The sequence below is a fragment of the Sus scrofa genome, chromosome 1, assembly GCF_000003025.6.
Source record: "Sus scrofa isolate TJ Tabasco breed Duroc chromosome 1, Sscrofa11.1, whole genome shotgun sequence".
NCBI lineage: Eukaryota > Metazoa > Chordata > Mammalia > Artiodactyla > Suidae > Sus > Sus scrofa.
In genome coordinates this window covers 99032485-99049618 of record NC_010443.5, presented here as the reverse complement: position 1 = coordinate 99049618, position 17134 = coordinate 99032485, and the positions used below count along the sequence as shown (strand labels likewise).

The following is a 17134-nucleotide window of genomic DNA, read 5'->3' as shown; positions in this document are numbered from 1 at the left end:
AGCTGCTAGCCTACGCCACAGCCACAGCAACACAGGATCTGAGCAGTGTCTGCGACCTACACCACAGCTCATGACAAAGCCAAATCCTTAACCCAATGAGCGGGGCCAGGGATCGAACCCATGTCCTCATGGATACTAATCAGGTTCCTTAACCATTGAGCTACGATGGGAACTCCTCACCATTGTCTTAATAACTAAGATTTCTAGACATAAATAAAATGAATAAAGAATTAGACAACAGAGGGAGTTCCCGTCGTGGTGCAGTGGTTAACAAATCTGACTAGGAACCATGAGGTTGTGGGTTCGATCCCTGGCCTTGCTCAGTGGGTTAAAGATCCGGCGTTGCCATGAGCTGTGGTGTAGGCCGCAGATGCAGCTCGGATCCTGCGTTGCTGTGGCTCTGGCATAGACTGGTGGCCACAGCTCCGATTCGACCCCTAACCTGGGAACCTCCATATGCCGCGGTAGTGGCCCAAGAAATGCCAAAAAAAAGACAAAAAAAAAAAAAAAAAAAAAAGAATTAGACAACAGATTGAAGTAAATACATATAAAATACAATTTAAAGAGTTCATTTACATTTTACAAGAAATTCATTAAGGCTGTAAAAAGAAGACCTAAAGCTAACTGTTACCATAAATCTAAGGGAATAAACCAGAAGAAGAGCTAGGTGAGGAAGAAAATTCCTCTTGGCATTTTGTTTCCAAGGAAGGGACATTCTTTCTCAGATGTGGATCTACAAATTGCACATCCCTTCAGTTAGTACATCCTTCACATGGCTTGCTGTACAATTGATTGGGTGATATTCTTATACTGAGAATTTTCTTATTACCATAACTACATCTCAGCATTTGCATCTTCTTTTTGTGTGTGTGTCTTATTAACTGTCGATTTATAAACCGCTTTCACATAATTACATAATCAAAACTAACAAACGTTGACGAATAAATGTCTCATCTATACCTAATAATACATGGTTCTGTCCTAGAATTACAAACACGTTTTTAATTCATTGATATTTAAAATCCATGACTTTCTTTCTGTATACAAAAAAAAAGGAGAATTTTGAGACAGTTCCTAAGGAGGAAATTCGTCAACATACTCCACACTCCCTTTTTCCTCCGCCCTCCTCCCCTCTTCAAATCTCGTTCCTTTGACTGGAAATATCGCGAGATGTCGAGTTCTCTTGAGTTCTCCCATGAGCCTCCGGTCTTTCTTTTCCAGTAAGCGGCCTGAGGTGAGTGTGTCTTCGTCTTTTCTTCGCGAGTGGTGAATCCTCCGGTTATCGCTGCCATCCTGACCTTGGCTGCACCGATTTCGAAATTCTTGGGGACAGGACCTTCGTGGTTACTGATTCTTAACTAGTGATGGTGTTCCTCCGTGCTGGGGGGACGTTTCGGAGTTAACAGCTTGACTCCCTGATGCTGTCCGGCCTCTGCCGCCGGCAGAGGGGCGAGATGCGCGGGAATGGGGGTGGCAGAGGTACAGGCAGTTTGTGGTCGGTGCTGACTCCTGAGGTCCAGTGTCTCGCGGTAAGTGGTGGCCGCTAATGAAGGGCGTTTGGGACTGAACGGAGAGATCTGGGGAAATAAGGTCAATTCGAGTCGCGGCTTTGTTTAGTTATTGGGTGTGTTTCACATTCAGTGGCACTGAACGTGGGTTAGAGCCTCGAAAGTGGAAAGATATAGAGGGAGCGTGTAGGGGGTTGTAGTTGGATTGAGTTATTTTGGCCTGAAGGATCCAGATTTGGATTGGAACACACGGTATCTTCTTGAGGGTTAAAGAGGGCTGCTGAGCTCCGTGTCAGCACTGCTGTAGTTAGCGTAGTTGCAAAGGGGATGGAACGCTGGATAGAAAGGGTGGCTGCGATACTGGCATTTCCTTGGACACCTTTGGATTAGTCATGGCAACTATTCTCTGAGCAGCTGCCTGCGTTGGGTCCATATATAAAGTATGAGTTACAATATGTATTGATAGCATTATGTTTGCTCGCTTCCAGGTGACCTCTAAAAATGGTTCGCTATTCACTCGACCCAGAAAACCCCACAAAATGTAAGTGAACAAGAAAAGAAACATTTTTTATTTTGGAGTAATAGGCTACAGGACACCCAAAATTAACACAAATTTTTTCTGTGTATTTTAGCATGCAAATCAAGAGGTTCAAATCTTCGTGTTCACTTTAAGGTATGTGAATCCACAGCTATACTCTACAAGAGTTGTTCCATGAGTTCTAGTGAGTGTTGTCACCATTGTGAAAAGGTAGCTGCAGTGATGTGTTTCTTAGGACACCTTTGGATTTACCATGAAAATAAATTGATTCTGAGCAGCTACCTTTTGGTACATATACATGTAAGGAGTGTGTTGCTTTAGCATTTGCAGAATTAGGAAAAAGTGCCAAAGAACTGCTTGGGAACCTAGTGTACAGATGAAGGTATGGAACATTGTAGATGACAGGATGACAGTGTAGGGCATAGGTGATTGACTCCACCTTCAAACCAAGCTTCCTTAGCTTTTTTTTTTTTTTTGTCTTTTTGTCTTTTTGTCTTTTTGTCTCTTCTAGGGCTGCTTCCGCAGCATATGGAGGTTCCCAGGCTAGGGGTCGAATCGGAGCTGTGACCCCACAGCTCACAGCAACGCCGGATCCTTAACCCACTGAGCAAGGCCAGGGATCGAACCTGCAACCTCATGGTTCCTAGTCAGATTCGTTAACCACTGCGCCACGACGGGAACTCCCCTTAGCTCTTGATCACAGAATTTTTAATTGCATTATTTCGTTATATTGTAATATTTCATTGTATTGATCACAGAATTTTATTATATAACATGGAAAAGTTGTAGGTGTTGGCAATGTTGACATTTTGAAAATCTTAGAATTTCATGTTTTAAAATTGTGATTATGGTTAACTCACAGCTTATATTATTTGTATTTAGAACACTCGTGAAACTGCCCAGGCCATTAAGGGTATGCATATTCGAAAAGCCACCAAGTATCTGAAAGACGTCACTCTACAGAAGCAATGTGTGCCATTCCGTCGTTACAATGGTGGAGTCGGTAGGTGTGCCCAGGTGAGAATTCATAGCTGCCATTTTAAAAGACAAATTGTAAAAGGAAAGTGTCTTTTATCTCTTTCTGGTTGCTGTGATGACAAATCTTAGGACACCTTTGGATTAACCATGAAAAAAACCATGTCCTGAGCAACCTTGATGTCAGTTAAAATCATCTTGTAACATTGATTTAAGTTGCGGGAAGTGGCTAATAGTCTCTGCTTTTCTTTTTGTTTGTTTGATTTTTAGGCCAAACAGTGGGGCTGGACACAGGGTCGGTGGCCCAAAAAGAGTGCTGAATTTTTATTGCACATGCTTAAAAATGCAGAGAGTAATGCTGAACTTAAGGTACCTGAAACATTAATGTTTTTATACATAAAGCTTGGATTCAGTTTAAATTGCTATGTCTAGTTTGATTTCCTTGACTGTCTTTCTCTTTGTTTTCAGTATTTTAAGAAGGGTGGTAAGCTTTCTTACATGGACCTTTTTCATAGTACAATACATCCCTTCACGGAATATTTTTAAATATAAACAGTAATATAACGCACTTTTACAAAGGAACCATTATAATTGCCTTAGTAATGATTAATGTAGTTTGTTGTTTACACTCATAACGAGGAGACACATTAAGTTTCAGAAGTTAAAATAGTGATGTAGTCAACAAAACATAGGCTTGTCCATTTGAGAAGTTATCCATTACCTTTTTTGCTTCTGAAAATCTAGGCCAGAACTAGAATTAATGTAGGTCTGTTTAGCTTTAGCCGTCGTTTCCATTTGACCTCCAGCCGGGGAACTTCCATATGCCAGGGATGTGGCCCTTTTTAAAAAAAGAAAAACACTTAAAGATACTACCAGATCCTGTACTCGCCCTCCTTTATGGATGCCACTTAAATTTAGCACTGAGGTTTAATATTTAGAGTTAAGGAAAGTCACCTAGAATAAAGGTGAAAAAACATGATTGAACAAACATGCCATTTAGAGTCCTAAGAATAGCCTTTCAGATTTGTTATTAAGACAGGGACTTGAATGATGCAACTTGTGGTATCGATGTTAAGGTGTTACCTGATCTTGTTCCCTCTCCCTTGTTCTCAGGGCTTAGATGTAGATTCTCTGGTCATTGAGCACATCCAGGTGAACAAAGCCCCCAAAATGCGGCGTAGGACTTACAGAGCTCATGGTCGAATCAACCCTTACATGAGTTCTCCCTGCCACATTGAGATGATCCTTACTGAAAAAGAGCAGATTGTTCCTAAGCCAGAAGAGGAGGTTGCACAGAAGAAAAAGGTAAATTTCTTGTCTGTGTTCACTTTTTCTTTATTAGATTTATGGTTGCTGTGATGACTAACTTAGGACACCTTTGGAATAACCATGAAAGGAAACTATTCTGAGCAACCAGAAACCTAATCATTTTATTTTGACTTTTATTTTGGGTCTCATTTAGTTTCTTCACTAATGTAGTGACTACTAAATTTGTATTCATCTTCATTAGAACTGTGTGGTTATCTGCTGGTGTCCCCACCTAGATGTCTGTAATCACTGGACATGTAGCATGTCCAGAACTGGGCTCCTTTACCTTCCTTATCAGTATCTTGACCTCCTTCCCCCCATACCCCCCCCCCCCCAAAAAAAACCCTTGAGTTCAGGAGTTCCCGTCGTGGCACAGTGGTTAACGAATCCGACTAGGAACCATGAGGTTGCAGGTTCGGTCCCTGCCCTTGTTCAGTGGGTTGACGATCCGGCGTTGCCGTGAGCTGTGGTGTAGGTTGCAGACACGGCTCGGATCCCGCATTGCTGTGGCTCTGGCGTAGGCCGGTGGCTACAGCTCCGATTAGACCCCTAGCCTGGGAACCTCCACATGTCGAGAGAGCGGCCCAAGAAATAGCAAAAAAGACAAAAAAAAGAAAGAAAGAAAGAAAAATTGCTCTTCTAGGGGATAATGTAGTTTAACAGTCTTGTTTTTTCTTTTCCACAGATATCCCAGAAGAAACTGAAGAAGCAAAAACTTATGGCCCGGGAATAAATTTCACAAAAATAAATGCAAATAATAGTAAAAGAGTTTTGACGTCTTAATTAGTATGTTTCAAATGCACTCACAAAATGAAATAAGCTTACATAAGCATGCTGTTTTGAATCTTCTGGTGCCTTGCATAAAATGGAATTAGAACTGTGAAGAAATCTCTGAATTTTTTTTCCCACCCACTGCGGGGGGGGAGGGGGCTGCATACTTAGCATTCAGAAGTTCCTAGAGATAGAACCTGTGGAGCAGTGTCAATGCTGGATCCTGAACCCACTGAACAATGGGAACTTACACCCACTTTGTTGAGATTTAATACCTTGTTTGCTGTTTAGAACTTAATTCAGTTGTATGTCCATTGCATAATGCATTTATCATTATCCCAAGAGGAGGCTTAGCCTGTCACCCCTTCCACCCCAGTTTAGCTTTGGGTAGCTATACCTATTCCGACGATTTGTCTGTTCTGAACATTTAATAAACTCAGTGTGGGCCCTTTGTGGCTTGCATTTAGCATGATTGGGGTGGGTTGTAGCATGTACCTGTAATTCATAGTATAAATTTTAAACATGGGAGTCTTTTTTAGAAATAATGTTGCTGTGAACTTTGTAAAAGTTTCTCTTTGGGCATGTTCTTTTACTTGGGTGTGTAACAGTGGATTTGCTAGATCATAAGGTAATGAACATTAGAGGAACTTCAGGACAGTTCCTAAAGGGATGCTATTTATTGTCCCAGCACCAGTGTGTGAGGGTTCCAAATTCTTGCTCCTTAACAGCTGTCCTATGAGTGTGAAGTGGTATAGGCATTTCTTGGGAGCTAATACCGCTTGAAGCTGACTTTTTTTTTTTACCTTTTTAGGGCCGCACTCAAGGCATATGGAGGTTTCCAGACTAGGGGTTGAATCTGAGCTGTAGCTGCTGGCCTAGGCCACAGCAATGCCAGATTCAAGTCACATCTGCAACCTACACCACAGCTCACAGCAACTTGGGATCTTTAACCCACTGAGCGAGGCCTGGGATCAAACCAGCATCCCGTGGATACTATCAGATTTGTTTCCACTAAGCCACAGCCACGATGGGAACACCCGAGGTCACCTGAGGTTGATCTTAATGTTAAATTTCCCTGCTCCTGAATTTAAGACCCTCTTGCAGCAAGGGGCATAACCACAACTGCATTGGAAAGCAGTCTAGCCATCACAAGCAAGTAGAGCAAGCTTCCGAGGGGTTATGGACCCTAGCACAAGCATTACCCTTAACGTTAGCATCGTGGATCTAGTTCCGGCGGTGGGGGCGCATGGAAAGCCCTGAGCTTCCGCCTGCCCACAGCTGACGACTGTCGCTGCGCCGGAAGCCTTCTACAGGACGTCTCCGTTACGTCCGGCGCGTCCGCCGACTGACGCCAGCGCCCGTTTGTCTACCTCTTTTGCGGTGCCCATTGGCTTGGCTGCGGTACCTCCTGCCGCGTCTCTTTTTGGAGAAGCGCAGTCATTGGCGCCGGGGCTTGGTGGTCGCCGGTGAGCGGGCAGGGTGGGCCGGGGCTGCTGTGTGGTTGGGAGGCCGCGGTCTCTGCTCAGTGGAGCGGCGTTGAGCACCCGGCCAGCGGCGCGGTTCTCCTGCCCTCGGCTCCGGGCGGCCCGCCTGCCCCACGGTACAGTCTCCCCCTCCCTTCCCGTACCCTTCTCGCCCTTTGCCTCCCTCTCTGTCCTCGTCCACCCTCTCCTGCCCCCTGCCTCTCCTCTTCCTTCAGGATCCAGTCTCGGCCTGAACTGTCGGTATCACTTTTGTGTTACCATCACCACCATTCCTTTTTGCTTTCTCCTATCTTTTATTCGGTATTTTTATCTCAGCCTGTCCGGCTCTCCTTTGTCTACGCTGAGATGATACGCCAGACCAGGTTACTTATAGGAGGCGGCTGTCCGGCCTTAGTTCTACTCCTGCCCGAGTTCCAGTGGAGCCTCCGCCTTTTCCTATTCCGTTGTATTGGACTGAGTCGAATGAAATTCCTCTATTCCAACAGTTTCATTACGTTTTTCTCGCTCTGTTGTGATAATGCGAGAATTGGCTTGAAGAGAGTAGATAGTGATTTTTATCAGTTAATCATAGCCACCTTCTAGACCTTTCTAAGCCATAATTAAGTCTAATTAATATTCTTGAGAATTTAGGTAAAATAGTACATATGAATTTGTTTTAAAACACAGTTTCAAATAGGTAAAAACGTGAATCTTTATGATGGAGGAATCACCTGTCATATTAACCTAGTTCACGGTAGCATTTCCAGTCGTTTGGAAGGGTTTAATTGTTGACAGTTTGGTAGAAAGGGGAATAACATGATGATCCTGTTTTGGGAAGGGAAAAGGCAAGAGCATGAGATAGGAAACAAGAATTAGGAATTCTGCTCTTAGCCAGCTCTATTTATTAGTTACCTAAAGTGTGGACCTTGGACAGGTTACAACTTTTGGATCTGTTTGGGGGTGGGGTTTTTTCTTATACTAACAACACTTACATAGTACTTAATATGTGCAGACACTGTTTTGAGTTTTATATTCCAGTTTATCTAATCCACACTGCATCCCTGTGAGATAGGTACTTTTACTGTCTTTTTTTTATGGATGAGAGAATTGAGGCACAGACTGGTTAAATAATTTGCCCAAGAACACTAGGAAGTGGTGAAAGCAGGCATCAAATCCAGGTAGCTGCCAGCCATTCTCTTTTTGCTTTTTTTGCCTTTTGTAGGGCCCCTCCGAACTTCCCAGACTAGGGGTCTAATCGGAGCTGTAGTCACCAGCCTATGTCACAGCCATAGCAACGCAGGATCTGAGCCTCGTCTGCGATCTACACCACAGCTCAGGGCAACACCAGATCCTTAACCCACTGAGCAAGGCCAGGGATCGAACCCACAACCTCATGGTTCCCAGTCGGATTCATTAACCACAGAGCCACGACGGCAACTCCTGCCAGCCATTCTTCTTATTCTGTGATACCTGTACAACCTAAACCAGACCTCCTAGATCAGACTCTGAATGTCTAATAGCCAAAACTAATGGTTCTTTGAAAAATGCTGAAAAAGACTCCCTGCTTGTTTGGTTTATTTCAACCAGAGAATGTGTTCTATAAAACTTTTAACAGAATATTTTGGTAAATTCTTAAATTGTTTTTTTCATTTGATTAGGAGGCTGCTTTAAGGAATCCAGTTATGACTCCTTTTTAAAATAGCTGGTTGGAGTTCCCATCGTGGCTTAGTGGTTAACGAACCTGATTAGTATCCATAAGGACACGGGTTTGATCCCTGGCCCGATCAGTGGGTTAAAGATCTGGCGTTGCCATGAGCTGTGGTATAGGCCACAGATGTGGCTTGGATCCTACATTGCTGTGGCTGTGGTATAGGCCAGCAGCTACAGCTCCAATTCAACCTCTAGCCTGGGAACCTCCATATGCCATGGGTGTGGTCCTAAAAAGACAAAAAAAAAAAATAGCTGGTCATTTCTTGATGAACATTTACATCTTTTTTTTTTTTTTTTTTTTTTTTTTTAATTGGCTGCTCTGGGAAAGTTCCTGGGGCCAGGCATCAGTCCCGGGCCACAGCAGTGACAAGGCCAGATCCTTAACCAGTAGGCCGCCAGGGAACTCCTATATTTACATATTCATTTATTTATAGCTTTTATAATTCATTTCAAAGCCACATTTGGATTGGATTATCTATGCCATTCTTCACTTGTATTGTGAATAATTTTTTTTCTTTTTTTACAGCTGTATCTGCAACATATGGAAGTTCCCTGGCTAGGGGTCAAATCAGAGCTTCAGCTGCAGACTTACATTGCAGCTTGGCAGCAACACCAGCTTGCAGCAACCCACTGAGCAAGGCCAGGGATCTGATCTGCATCCTCACAGAGACAACATCCTTAACCCACTGAACCAACAGGAACTCCATATTGTGAATAGTTTTAAATTGCTTTAGTGTAGTGGTGCTTACTCATTTGCAAGTAAATACTACTTAAGGTACGATATTTTGAAAATAAGAAACTGTAACATCATGAATTATTAGCCTTTTGCAGTGTTCTAAAGCTTCTTAGTTTTTAAGGCCTCTGCTACGAGATTAAAAATTCTTGTAAGGAGTTCCCATCATGGTTCAGTGGTTAACGAATCTGACTGGGAACCATGGTGTTGCAGGTTTGATCCCTGGCCTCACTCAGTGGGTTGGGGATCTGGCATTGCCGTGAGCTGTGGTGTGGGTCGAGGACACGGCTCAGATCTGGCATTGCTGTGGCTCTGGCGTGGGCCAGTGGCTACGGCTCTGATTGGACCCCTAGCCTGGGAGCCTCCACGTGCCATGGGTGCGGCCCTAGAAAAAGGCACAAAGACAAAAAAAAAAAAAAAAATCTTGTAAATTTAAGAGGTCTTTGGTTTAATATATTGTGGAAGTAGTGTTCTTTTTCAATAAATTGCTGATTTTAAGAAATTCCAGCGCATTGTATTCCTGGCATTTAAAACATGGATTTTGATTTTGCACTGTAAACACAACTTTTTTTTTTTTTTTTTTTTTTTTTTGGTCTTTGTCCAAGGCCGCACCTGCAGCATATGGAGGTTCCCAGGCTAGGGGTCTAATCAGAGCTGTAGCTGCCAGCCTATGCCAGAGCCACAGCAACGCAGGATCCGAGCTGCATCTGCGGCCTACACCACAGCTCATGGCAACGCCGGATCTTTAACCCACTGAGCGAGGCCAGGGATTGAACCCTCAACCTCATGGTTCCTAGTTGGATTTGTTAACCACTGAGCCACGACGGAAACTCCTGTAAACAACATTTAATACCAGTCTGGGGGTACTGCATTGCTTTTTATAAAGTCCAAAATAAAGATTTATTTACAAAAAAAAAATTTGAGATAATTTCAAGGAAAATTAGGTGAAAAATTTTGGAAATAGATAATTTACTTATTCCAACAGTAATGCTATATAAAAATTTTTGTTACTCGATATGCCTTAATTGCTATTAAAAAGAAAAAGCTGGAGTTTCCTTGTGGCTCAGTGGGTTAAGGATTCAGTGTTGTCACCAGTTCAGGTTCCATTTCTGGCCCAGGAACTTCCACTTGCTGCAGGTGTGGCCAAAAAAAGAAAAAGAAAATACATCAAAAGAGATGTTCCCTGGAAAAGGCCAGAAGGTTTGCAGCCTAGAGGTCTTCCAAAGTGGTATCTTAATGTGTTCCATGTTACAGGATTTGCCTTTAAACCTTGTAAATTGGCTGATGGATATTGTCAGTTCCTGAAGATGATTAGCCCCTGGGAGTTAATGCTTAACTGAATATGTCAAAATTACCAAGTTCCTTAATGTTTTTGTGACGCCTTTTCTTTATCCCCCCTCCCCCCCCCCCTTTTTTTTTTTGCGCCTCACCCACGGCATATAGAAGTTGCCAGGCTAGGGGTTGAATCAGAACTGTAGCTGCCGGCCTACACCACAGCCACAGCAACGTAGGATCCAAGCCAAGTCTGTGACCTACACCACAGCTCACAGCTGTGCTGGATCCTTAACCCACTGAGTGAGGCCAGGGATTGAACCCATCTCCTCATGTATACTAGTTGAGTTCGTTACTACTGAGCCACAACAGGAACTCCCCTTTTCTTTATCTTTAAAGATGTCAGGGTACCCAACCTCACTGGGTTTTTTGAGGATTAAAGGAATTGATATATGTAAAGGGCTTAACTGCCTAGCACCCCACAATGTTGGTGTCATCTTTATCATCAAACTTATGTTTGAGGAGTAGTGATTGGAGTGCTTTGGAGGCAGGCACCTTGATACTGTTTTCTTTATTTTTTAATTTTTTTTCTCTTTTTCCCTTTGCTGTTTTAGGGCCACACTCACAGCATATGGAATTTCCCAGGCCAGGGGTCGAATTGGAGCTACAGTTGCTGGCCTATGTCACAGCCATAGCAACATGGGATCCAAGCCACATCTGTGACCTACACCACAGCTCATGGCAATGCCGGATCCTTAACCCACTGAGTGAGACCAGGGATTGCACTCAAATCCTCATGGATCCTAATTGGGTTCGTTATCCTCTGAGCCATGAGGGGAACTCCCTCGATAATATTTTTGAGTCTGCCATCTCTTATTCCATTACCTCGCAGATAGTGTTTTTATTTAATAGTAAGCTAAAAAATGAAACGTGATTGAAGTTTTTCCTTCCATCTAGAAATAGTCTTTTCAAATATCTTAACCTAGGTAAATCTGTGATGCTTTAATTTGGTTTTTCTTCACATTTGCCAGCAGTTGAGGATCTCGAGCCTGGGACAATGGTGTGCATTCCCTGCATTGTCATTCCAGTTCTGCTCTGGGTCTACAAAAAATTCCTGGAACCATATATATACCCTCTCATCTCCCCCTTTGTTAGCCGTATGTGGCCTAAGAAAGCTGTACGAGACTGCAATGATAAAAACAAAGGCAAAGTGGACTATAAGGTAAGAGCATTAAAATGCCCTGAAGAAGGCAGTGGGGCTGGGTAGTACAGTCAGGTTAAAATACTTGGCTTTGGGAAGCTTCATTAGTGTGTCTTAATTTCCTTCTGTTTTAAAATAGTGGTTTGGGGAGTTCCCGTCGTGGCGCAGTGGTTAACGAATCCGACTAGGAACCATGATGTTGCGGGTTCGATCCCTGCCCTTGCTCAGTGGGTTAACGATCCGGTGTTGCCGTGAGCTGTGGTGTAGGTTGCAGACGCGGCTCGGATCCCGTGTTGCTGTGGCTCCGGCGTAGGCTGGCAGCTACAGCTCCGATTGGACCCCTAGCCTGGGAACCTCCATATGCCGCAGGAGCGGCCCAAAGAAATAGCAAAAAGACAAATAAAATAAAATAAAATAAAATAAAATAGTGGTTTGGGTGTTTTTGGTTTTTGGTTTTTGGGGTTTTTTTTTTAGGGCCGTACCTGCAGCATATGGGAGTTCCCAGGCTAGGGGTCACATTGGAGCTGTAGCTGCCAGCCTGCGCCACAGCCATAGCAACGTGGGAACCAAGCCTTTCCCCAGCCGTCTACGACCTACACCATAACTCAGGGCAATGCCAGATCCTTAACCCACTGAGTAAGGCCAGGGATTAAAATTTCATCCTCATGGATACTAGTTAGGTTCATTACCACTGAGCCACAATGGGAACTCCCTAGGTTTGTTTTTGTTTTTTTAATTTAAGTAGTTATCAGTTGCTGTAGACTAAGATTTTAATTTAGTTCTCTGATTTATGCATTTGCTCCTTGCTTTAAGGCTAAATAATATTTCCAGTTGGTAAGAGTAATGGTAAATAGTTAACAGATGAGAAGAGCTGATATGAGTTTCACTTATTGATAGCCTTGATAAGAGATTTAATTGGTAGGATTATATGGAGATTTTTTTCTAATAGGTTTTTTTTTTTTTTTAATGACCAGTTAGACAACTCTTATCTTTTGCTTTGGTGCTTGTTAAATTCAACTTTGTGTTCAATTGCATGAATTTAGCTGCCTGTACATTTCTAGAAGTAGTATTTTCATTCTAAAGTTTTTGTTTTTAAAGAGACTGTGTCTTATAATGTCTGTCTTTTTTTGTGATAATATCTAAAATGGTTTTTCATTTTAGGGTGCAGACATAAATGGATTACCAACAAGAGGACCAACAGAAATCTGTGATAAAAAGAAAGACTAAAGTGGTTGTCCCAAAGGATCTCATTGTTTTAAAAATGGACCTGATAATATGAAGCATCTTGTTTATAATTGTCACTGATCTTTTTCCCTAAGACCAGAATCGGGATAGATAGTTTAGATATTTACCTGACACTAATCAGAAATCCCTGGTATTTGTATTTAAAATGTAGTTAGTTATATTTAATGATCTCATTCCTGAGTTCTTTTTCATTAATGTAGATTTCTTTTCTTGCAGTTTTTAAAATCTGAATAAATAGAAGGTTTGTGCAAGTAGACACTGTTACTAAATCGGTACCTAAAAATCCTTGGGCCTCTAGCTTTTATTCAGGCTCTTCAAATTTGAGGAGTATAATTTTACTGTGAAACAATGCAATGAGACTGCAGTGAAATGAAAGGTAGTTTTTGGAGATGATAAGACTTGAAACAAAGATGTAATTACTGTCCAACTCAGTGGAGCAGCTTATCTGTAAGAGTAGTAATTACTGTTTATTGCTCTAAGGAAGAGAGAGAAAAAAGTTAGTAGGAGAAACTTCTTTGAAAAATGGAACATCTTTCACATAAATGTCTAATATATATTATGAAATTATAATTATTGTTGCATTCCTTCTACTCTAAGAATGTATTAAATACTCAGTTTAGCTTGTGGTTCTTTTTTTCTTTTAAAATTTAAATATTTAGAAGGAAGTTTTTTAACCACATCGGAAAACAGGATTGTAATACTGCAATAGTACCTTGATGGTTACACAACGTTTTTTTCTTTTTTCTTTTTTTTTTTAAATCAGTTTTAGTTACTTTTCCATAGGAAGACACTCTAAAATGATTGTGTCAGTTATTTTGTTATGGAACAAGACACTCTAAAAAGATTGGTTTTCGACAGCAGTAACATGACTGGGCAGTTTTGCCTGTCTGGGCCTCCCTACATGGTCTTTCATCCCTGGGCTTCACTTTCATGTAGGGATCTATAAATTTTCAAAGATGATGAGACGTATCCTTACATGATACTAATTCTTTCTGAAGCAAGAAAGTTAGAAGGGACTCCTCACCTTGGGTCCCCAGTGAAGTCCTGGGTCTTAGCAAGGTTCTGTTAAGCTGTGTCTGGTCAAGTCATTTGTCCACCTTGGACTTCATTTGATATTAATGAGTGTGTTTCAGGTTTTCTGCCCCAACCCACCTGAGGGTTAAGATAAATTCCCTTTAGCAGTTACATCCAGTTGATTGGTTTCTTCTTAAGGTATTAAAAGCTATATTGGAGTTCCTGTCATGGCTCAGAGGAAACGAATCTGAGGAGCATCCATGAGGTCCCAGGTTCAATCCCTGGCCTTGCTCAGCGGGTTAAGGATCTGGCATTGCGGGTTGCGGACATGGCTCAGGTCTGGTGTGGTTTTGGCTGTGGCTTAGGCAGGCAGCTATAGCTCCGATTTGACCCCTAGCCTGGGAACTTTTGTGTGCCACGGGCGCAGCCCTAAAAAGCAAGAAATAAAAGCTATGTTATGAAAATGGTCAATGTTTATAGCAGAACAATGCAAGAGCAAGTTAAATGAAACGTTAATATTCTTTCTTTACTCTCATTCCTTTATTCTAGCTCCAAAGATATAACTGCTATGCTGCTTGTGTAGCCTTCTAGCAACTGTCGTTAGAATTAGTTTTTATTAAATGCATCATTTTAAAAAATCAAATAATATTACAAGGCTTATAATGTTCCTTAGTCCCCAAAGTCTTTACTCATTTAACTATTGCTTTTGTCTTATGATTTATCTCCATATTTCTAAACCATGCATGTATACTACAGTTTTTGTAGCTATCAACTTTGAGCATTTTTTACATCCTGTCATGGTTGAGATGTCACTGTCTTCTTTCTGCTTCTCCTACATATCCTCCAAATATGTTTTTGTAAATTTTGGTTAAATCATTAATCAGTGTATATATCATTATGTGTGCTCCAGATGTCTTCCATTTGCCCTTCCAAATCTCTTCTCCCTTTACCCGCTCAAGGAAGCTGTATGGACTACATCAGCAGGCTTCCCGTGACCTTTGGTTCTGTTGAGTTTAGCCAGTGGGATCTGCAGCAGGAGATGGGAGAGAGTGAAGAAAAGAGTGAGGCCAGGGTATTTATTCTCTTGGCTCCTTCCCTTTAAGGCCTCCTCAGGCCAAGTGTGTTCCTCAGCCAACAGTGCACCTCAAGGTGACCAATCCACATGACTCCTTTCAGTTCCACTAACCTCTCCCTTTCCTTGCCTTTTTGGGCTTAGGGGTGATAGAATCTGTTATACTGGATCTAGATCACTGCTTTATCTAGAGGGTGCCATCTGCGTCTTACTGGGACACTAATAGGATGAGCATGTGAACACTGCTCTCTGCGTAGGTTGTGAATGTAGTGCAATCGAGAGTCTCCCTTCACATAAGTGTTGCTTTCCTGCAGTTACTCATAACCGTTTTCTCCCCACACACTTGCCTAGGCCCCGTGCACGGTGGTATCCATGACACTTCCCTTTTCCACTCCTGTGTTGGATCTCTTGCTTCCAGGATCCCATATCTTCCTCTTTCTTGGTTTACTACTTTTTTTTTTTTTTTTTTTTTTTTTTTTTTGGTCTTTTTAGGGCTGCACTCAAAGCAGAGGGAGGTTCCCAGGCTAGGGGTCAAATTGGAGCTGTAGCCACCAGCTACATCAACAGCCATAGCAACACTGGCCTACGCCACAGCCACAGCAAACGTCAGATCCAAGTCGCATCTAGGACCTACACAGCTCGGGGCAGCGCCAGATCCTTGACCAACTGAGCGAGGTTAGGGATCAAACCTTCATCCTCATGGATACTAGTTGGGTTCATTAACCCCTGAGCCACAACGGAACTCCAGTTTACTACTACATTTTTCCTGTAACTTGCCAGTTTTTCTAATTCAATACTTGTAAGAGTTTGAGGTGGAATGTTTTGAAAATTGATCCCCCACTGGAGAATTACTGGTCTTTCAAGACCTTTTCTACTTCTAGCAGGCTCCTACTAGATTGTATTTTACATACTATTTAAAAAATACCTTTAAAAAGTTAAGGGGGGAGTTACCATCATGGTGCAGCAGAAACGCGTTCAACTAGGAACCATGAGGTTTGAGGTTCGATACCTGCTCTCGGTCAGTGGGTTAAGGATCCGGCATTGCCATGAGCTGTAGTGTGGGTCGCTGATGCAGCTTGGATCTGGCATTGCTGTGGCTGTGGTGTAGGCCAGCAGCTGTAGCTCTGATTCAACCCCTAGCCTGGAAACCTCCATATGCAGAGGGTGTGGCTCTAAAAAGAAAAAAGAAAAAAAAAAAAGCTAAGGGGGAAGTTCCCTGGCGGTGCAGTGGGTAAGAGATCCAGCATTGTCTCTGCTGTGGAGTGGATTTGACTCCTGGCCTGGGAATTTCCACATGCTTCAGGTATGACCAAAAAAAAAAGTTGAGGGGACTGATATACAGTTGCCAACTTTCTATTTTCCTAAGGAATATACTAAAAGGTTGCAGTTTATTACTATTATTTTATAAAAGAAAATGTCTTTTGACACCAAGAGTGAAGAGTAACATGAAATGAAGGATAACAATAGCCCATTGGTGTGAATGCGTTTATGAGGGATATCTTTATTTTCATGAAATGAAAAATTCACAATTCTGTCCATATTTTTATGTAAGATTTTTGAAAACACCTGTGCTTGGACTGGATTGGGTAGCCACAAGGGTTCCCTTGCCCCAAAATATCAATCCTAATAGATGTCGGTGTATATTTCAGGGTTTCTTTTCTAGTAAGAGCTGTCATTTGCTAAGCACATGTGCCTGGCACCTTGCAAGGGTGTTTCATGTATGATCTTATCTGATTCACATAAAACTTTGAAATACAGTGAAGGAAAAGCATCACAGAATGTATATATATTATATTAAGTATAGTATCAAGAATTCCATAGCCATACTCTTAAAATTATCTTAAAATATTGACTACCTAAGAACCATAAGAGCAACCTGACCTTGTAAGACCTTAGTAGGAATAATTGAGTAGAAATGTAGAGAGGGAGTGTGGGCTTGTCTTTAAAGTCTGATTTTGCTTACCTTCAGCATGACTTTTTTTTCCTGCACCCATGCCATATGGAAGTCCCTAGGCTATATAAAGCCAGAAGGGCAACCTACACCACAGCTGTGACAACACTAGATCCTTAACCACTGTACCACAGAGAAAATGCTGGATCCTTCACCTGCTACATCGCAGCAGGAACTCCCAGCATATTTCTTTTCAATAGCTTACTTTGCCTTGGTTAATTTTTTTTTCTTTTTAGGGCCACACCCATGGCATATGGAAGTTTCCAGGCTAGGAGTCGAATTGGAGCTACCACTGCCAGCCTAAACAGCAACACCGGATCCCCTACCCACTGAGCAAGGCCAGGGATAGAACCTGCATCCTCATGGATACTGG

General features: G+C 42.3%; 1 protein-coding gene and 1 long non-coding RNA gene across 6 annotated transcripts; both read left to right on the top strand.

Moving 5' to 3' along the window:
- On the top strand, positions 1213–5108 carry RPL17 (ribosomal protein L17). Of its 2 annotated transcripts, none has more exon segments than NM_001244558.1 (7): positions 1213–1234; positions 1997–2049; positions 2141–2181; positions 2929–3063; positions 3292–3390; positions 4135–4326; positions 5015–5097. In NM_001244558.1, coding segments are annotated over 6 exon segments (555 nt in total). In that variant the 5' UTR covers positions 1213–1234; positions 1997–2009; the 3' UTR covers positions 5063–5097.
- C1H18orf32 lies at positions 6390–13350 on the top strand. 4 transcript variants are annotated; one of them, XR_002344306.1, is made up of 3 exons: positions 6390–6566; positions 11313–11500; positions 12641–13350. It is a non-coding gene; the product is annotated as a chromosome 1 C18orf32 homolog (long non-coding RNA). The 4 variants fall into 4 exon arrangements; XR_002344319.1 differs by having other exon boundaries at positions 6411–6566; positions 11310–11500; XR_002344315.1 differs by having other exon boundaries at positions 6424–6700; positions 11310–11500.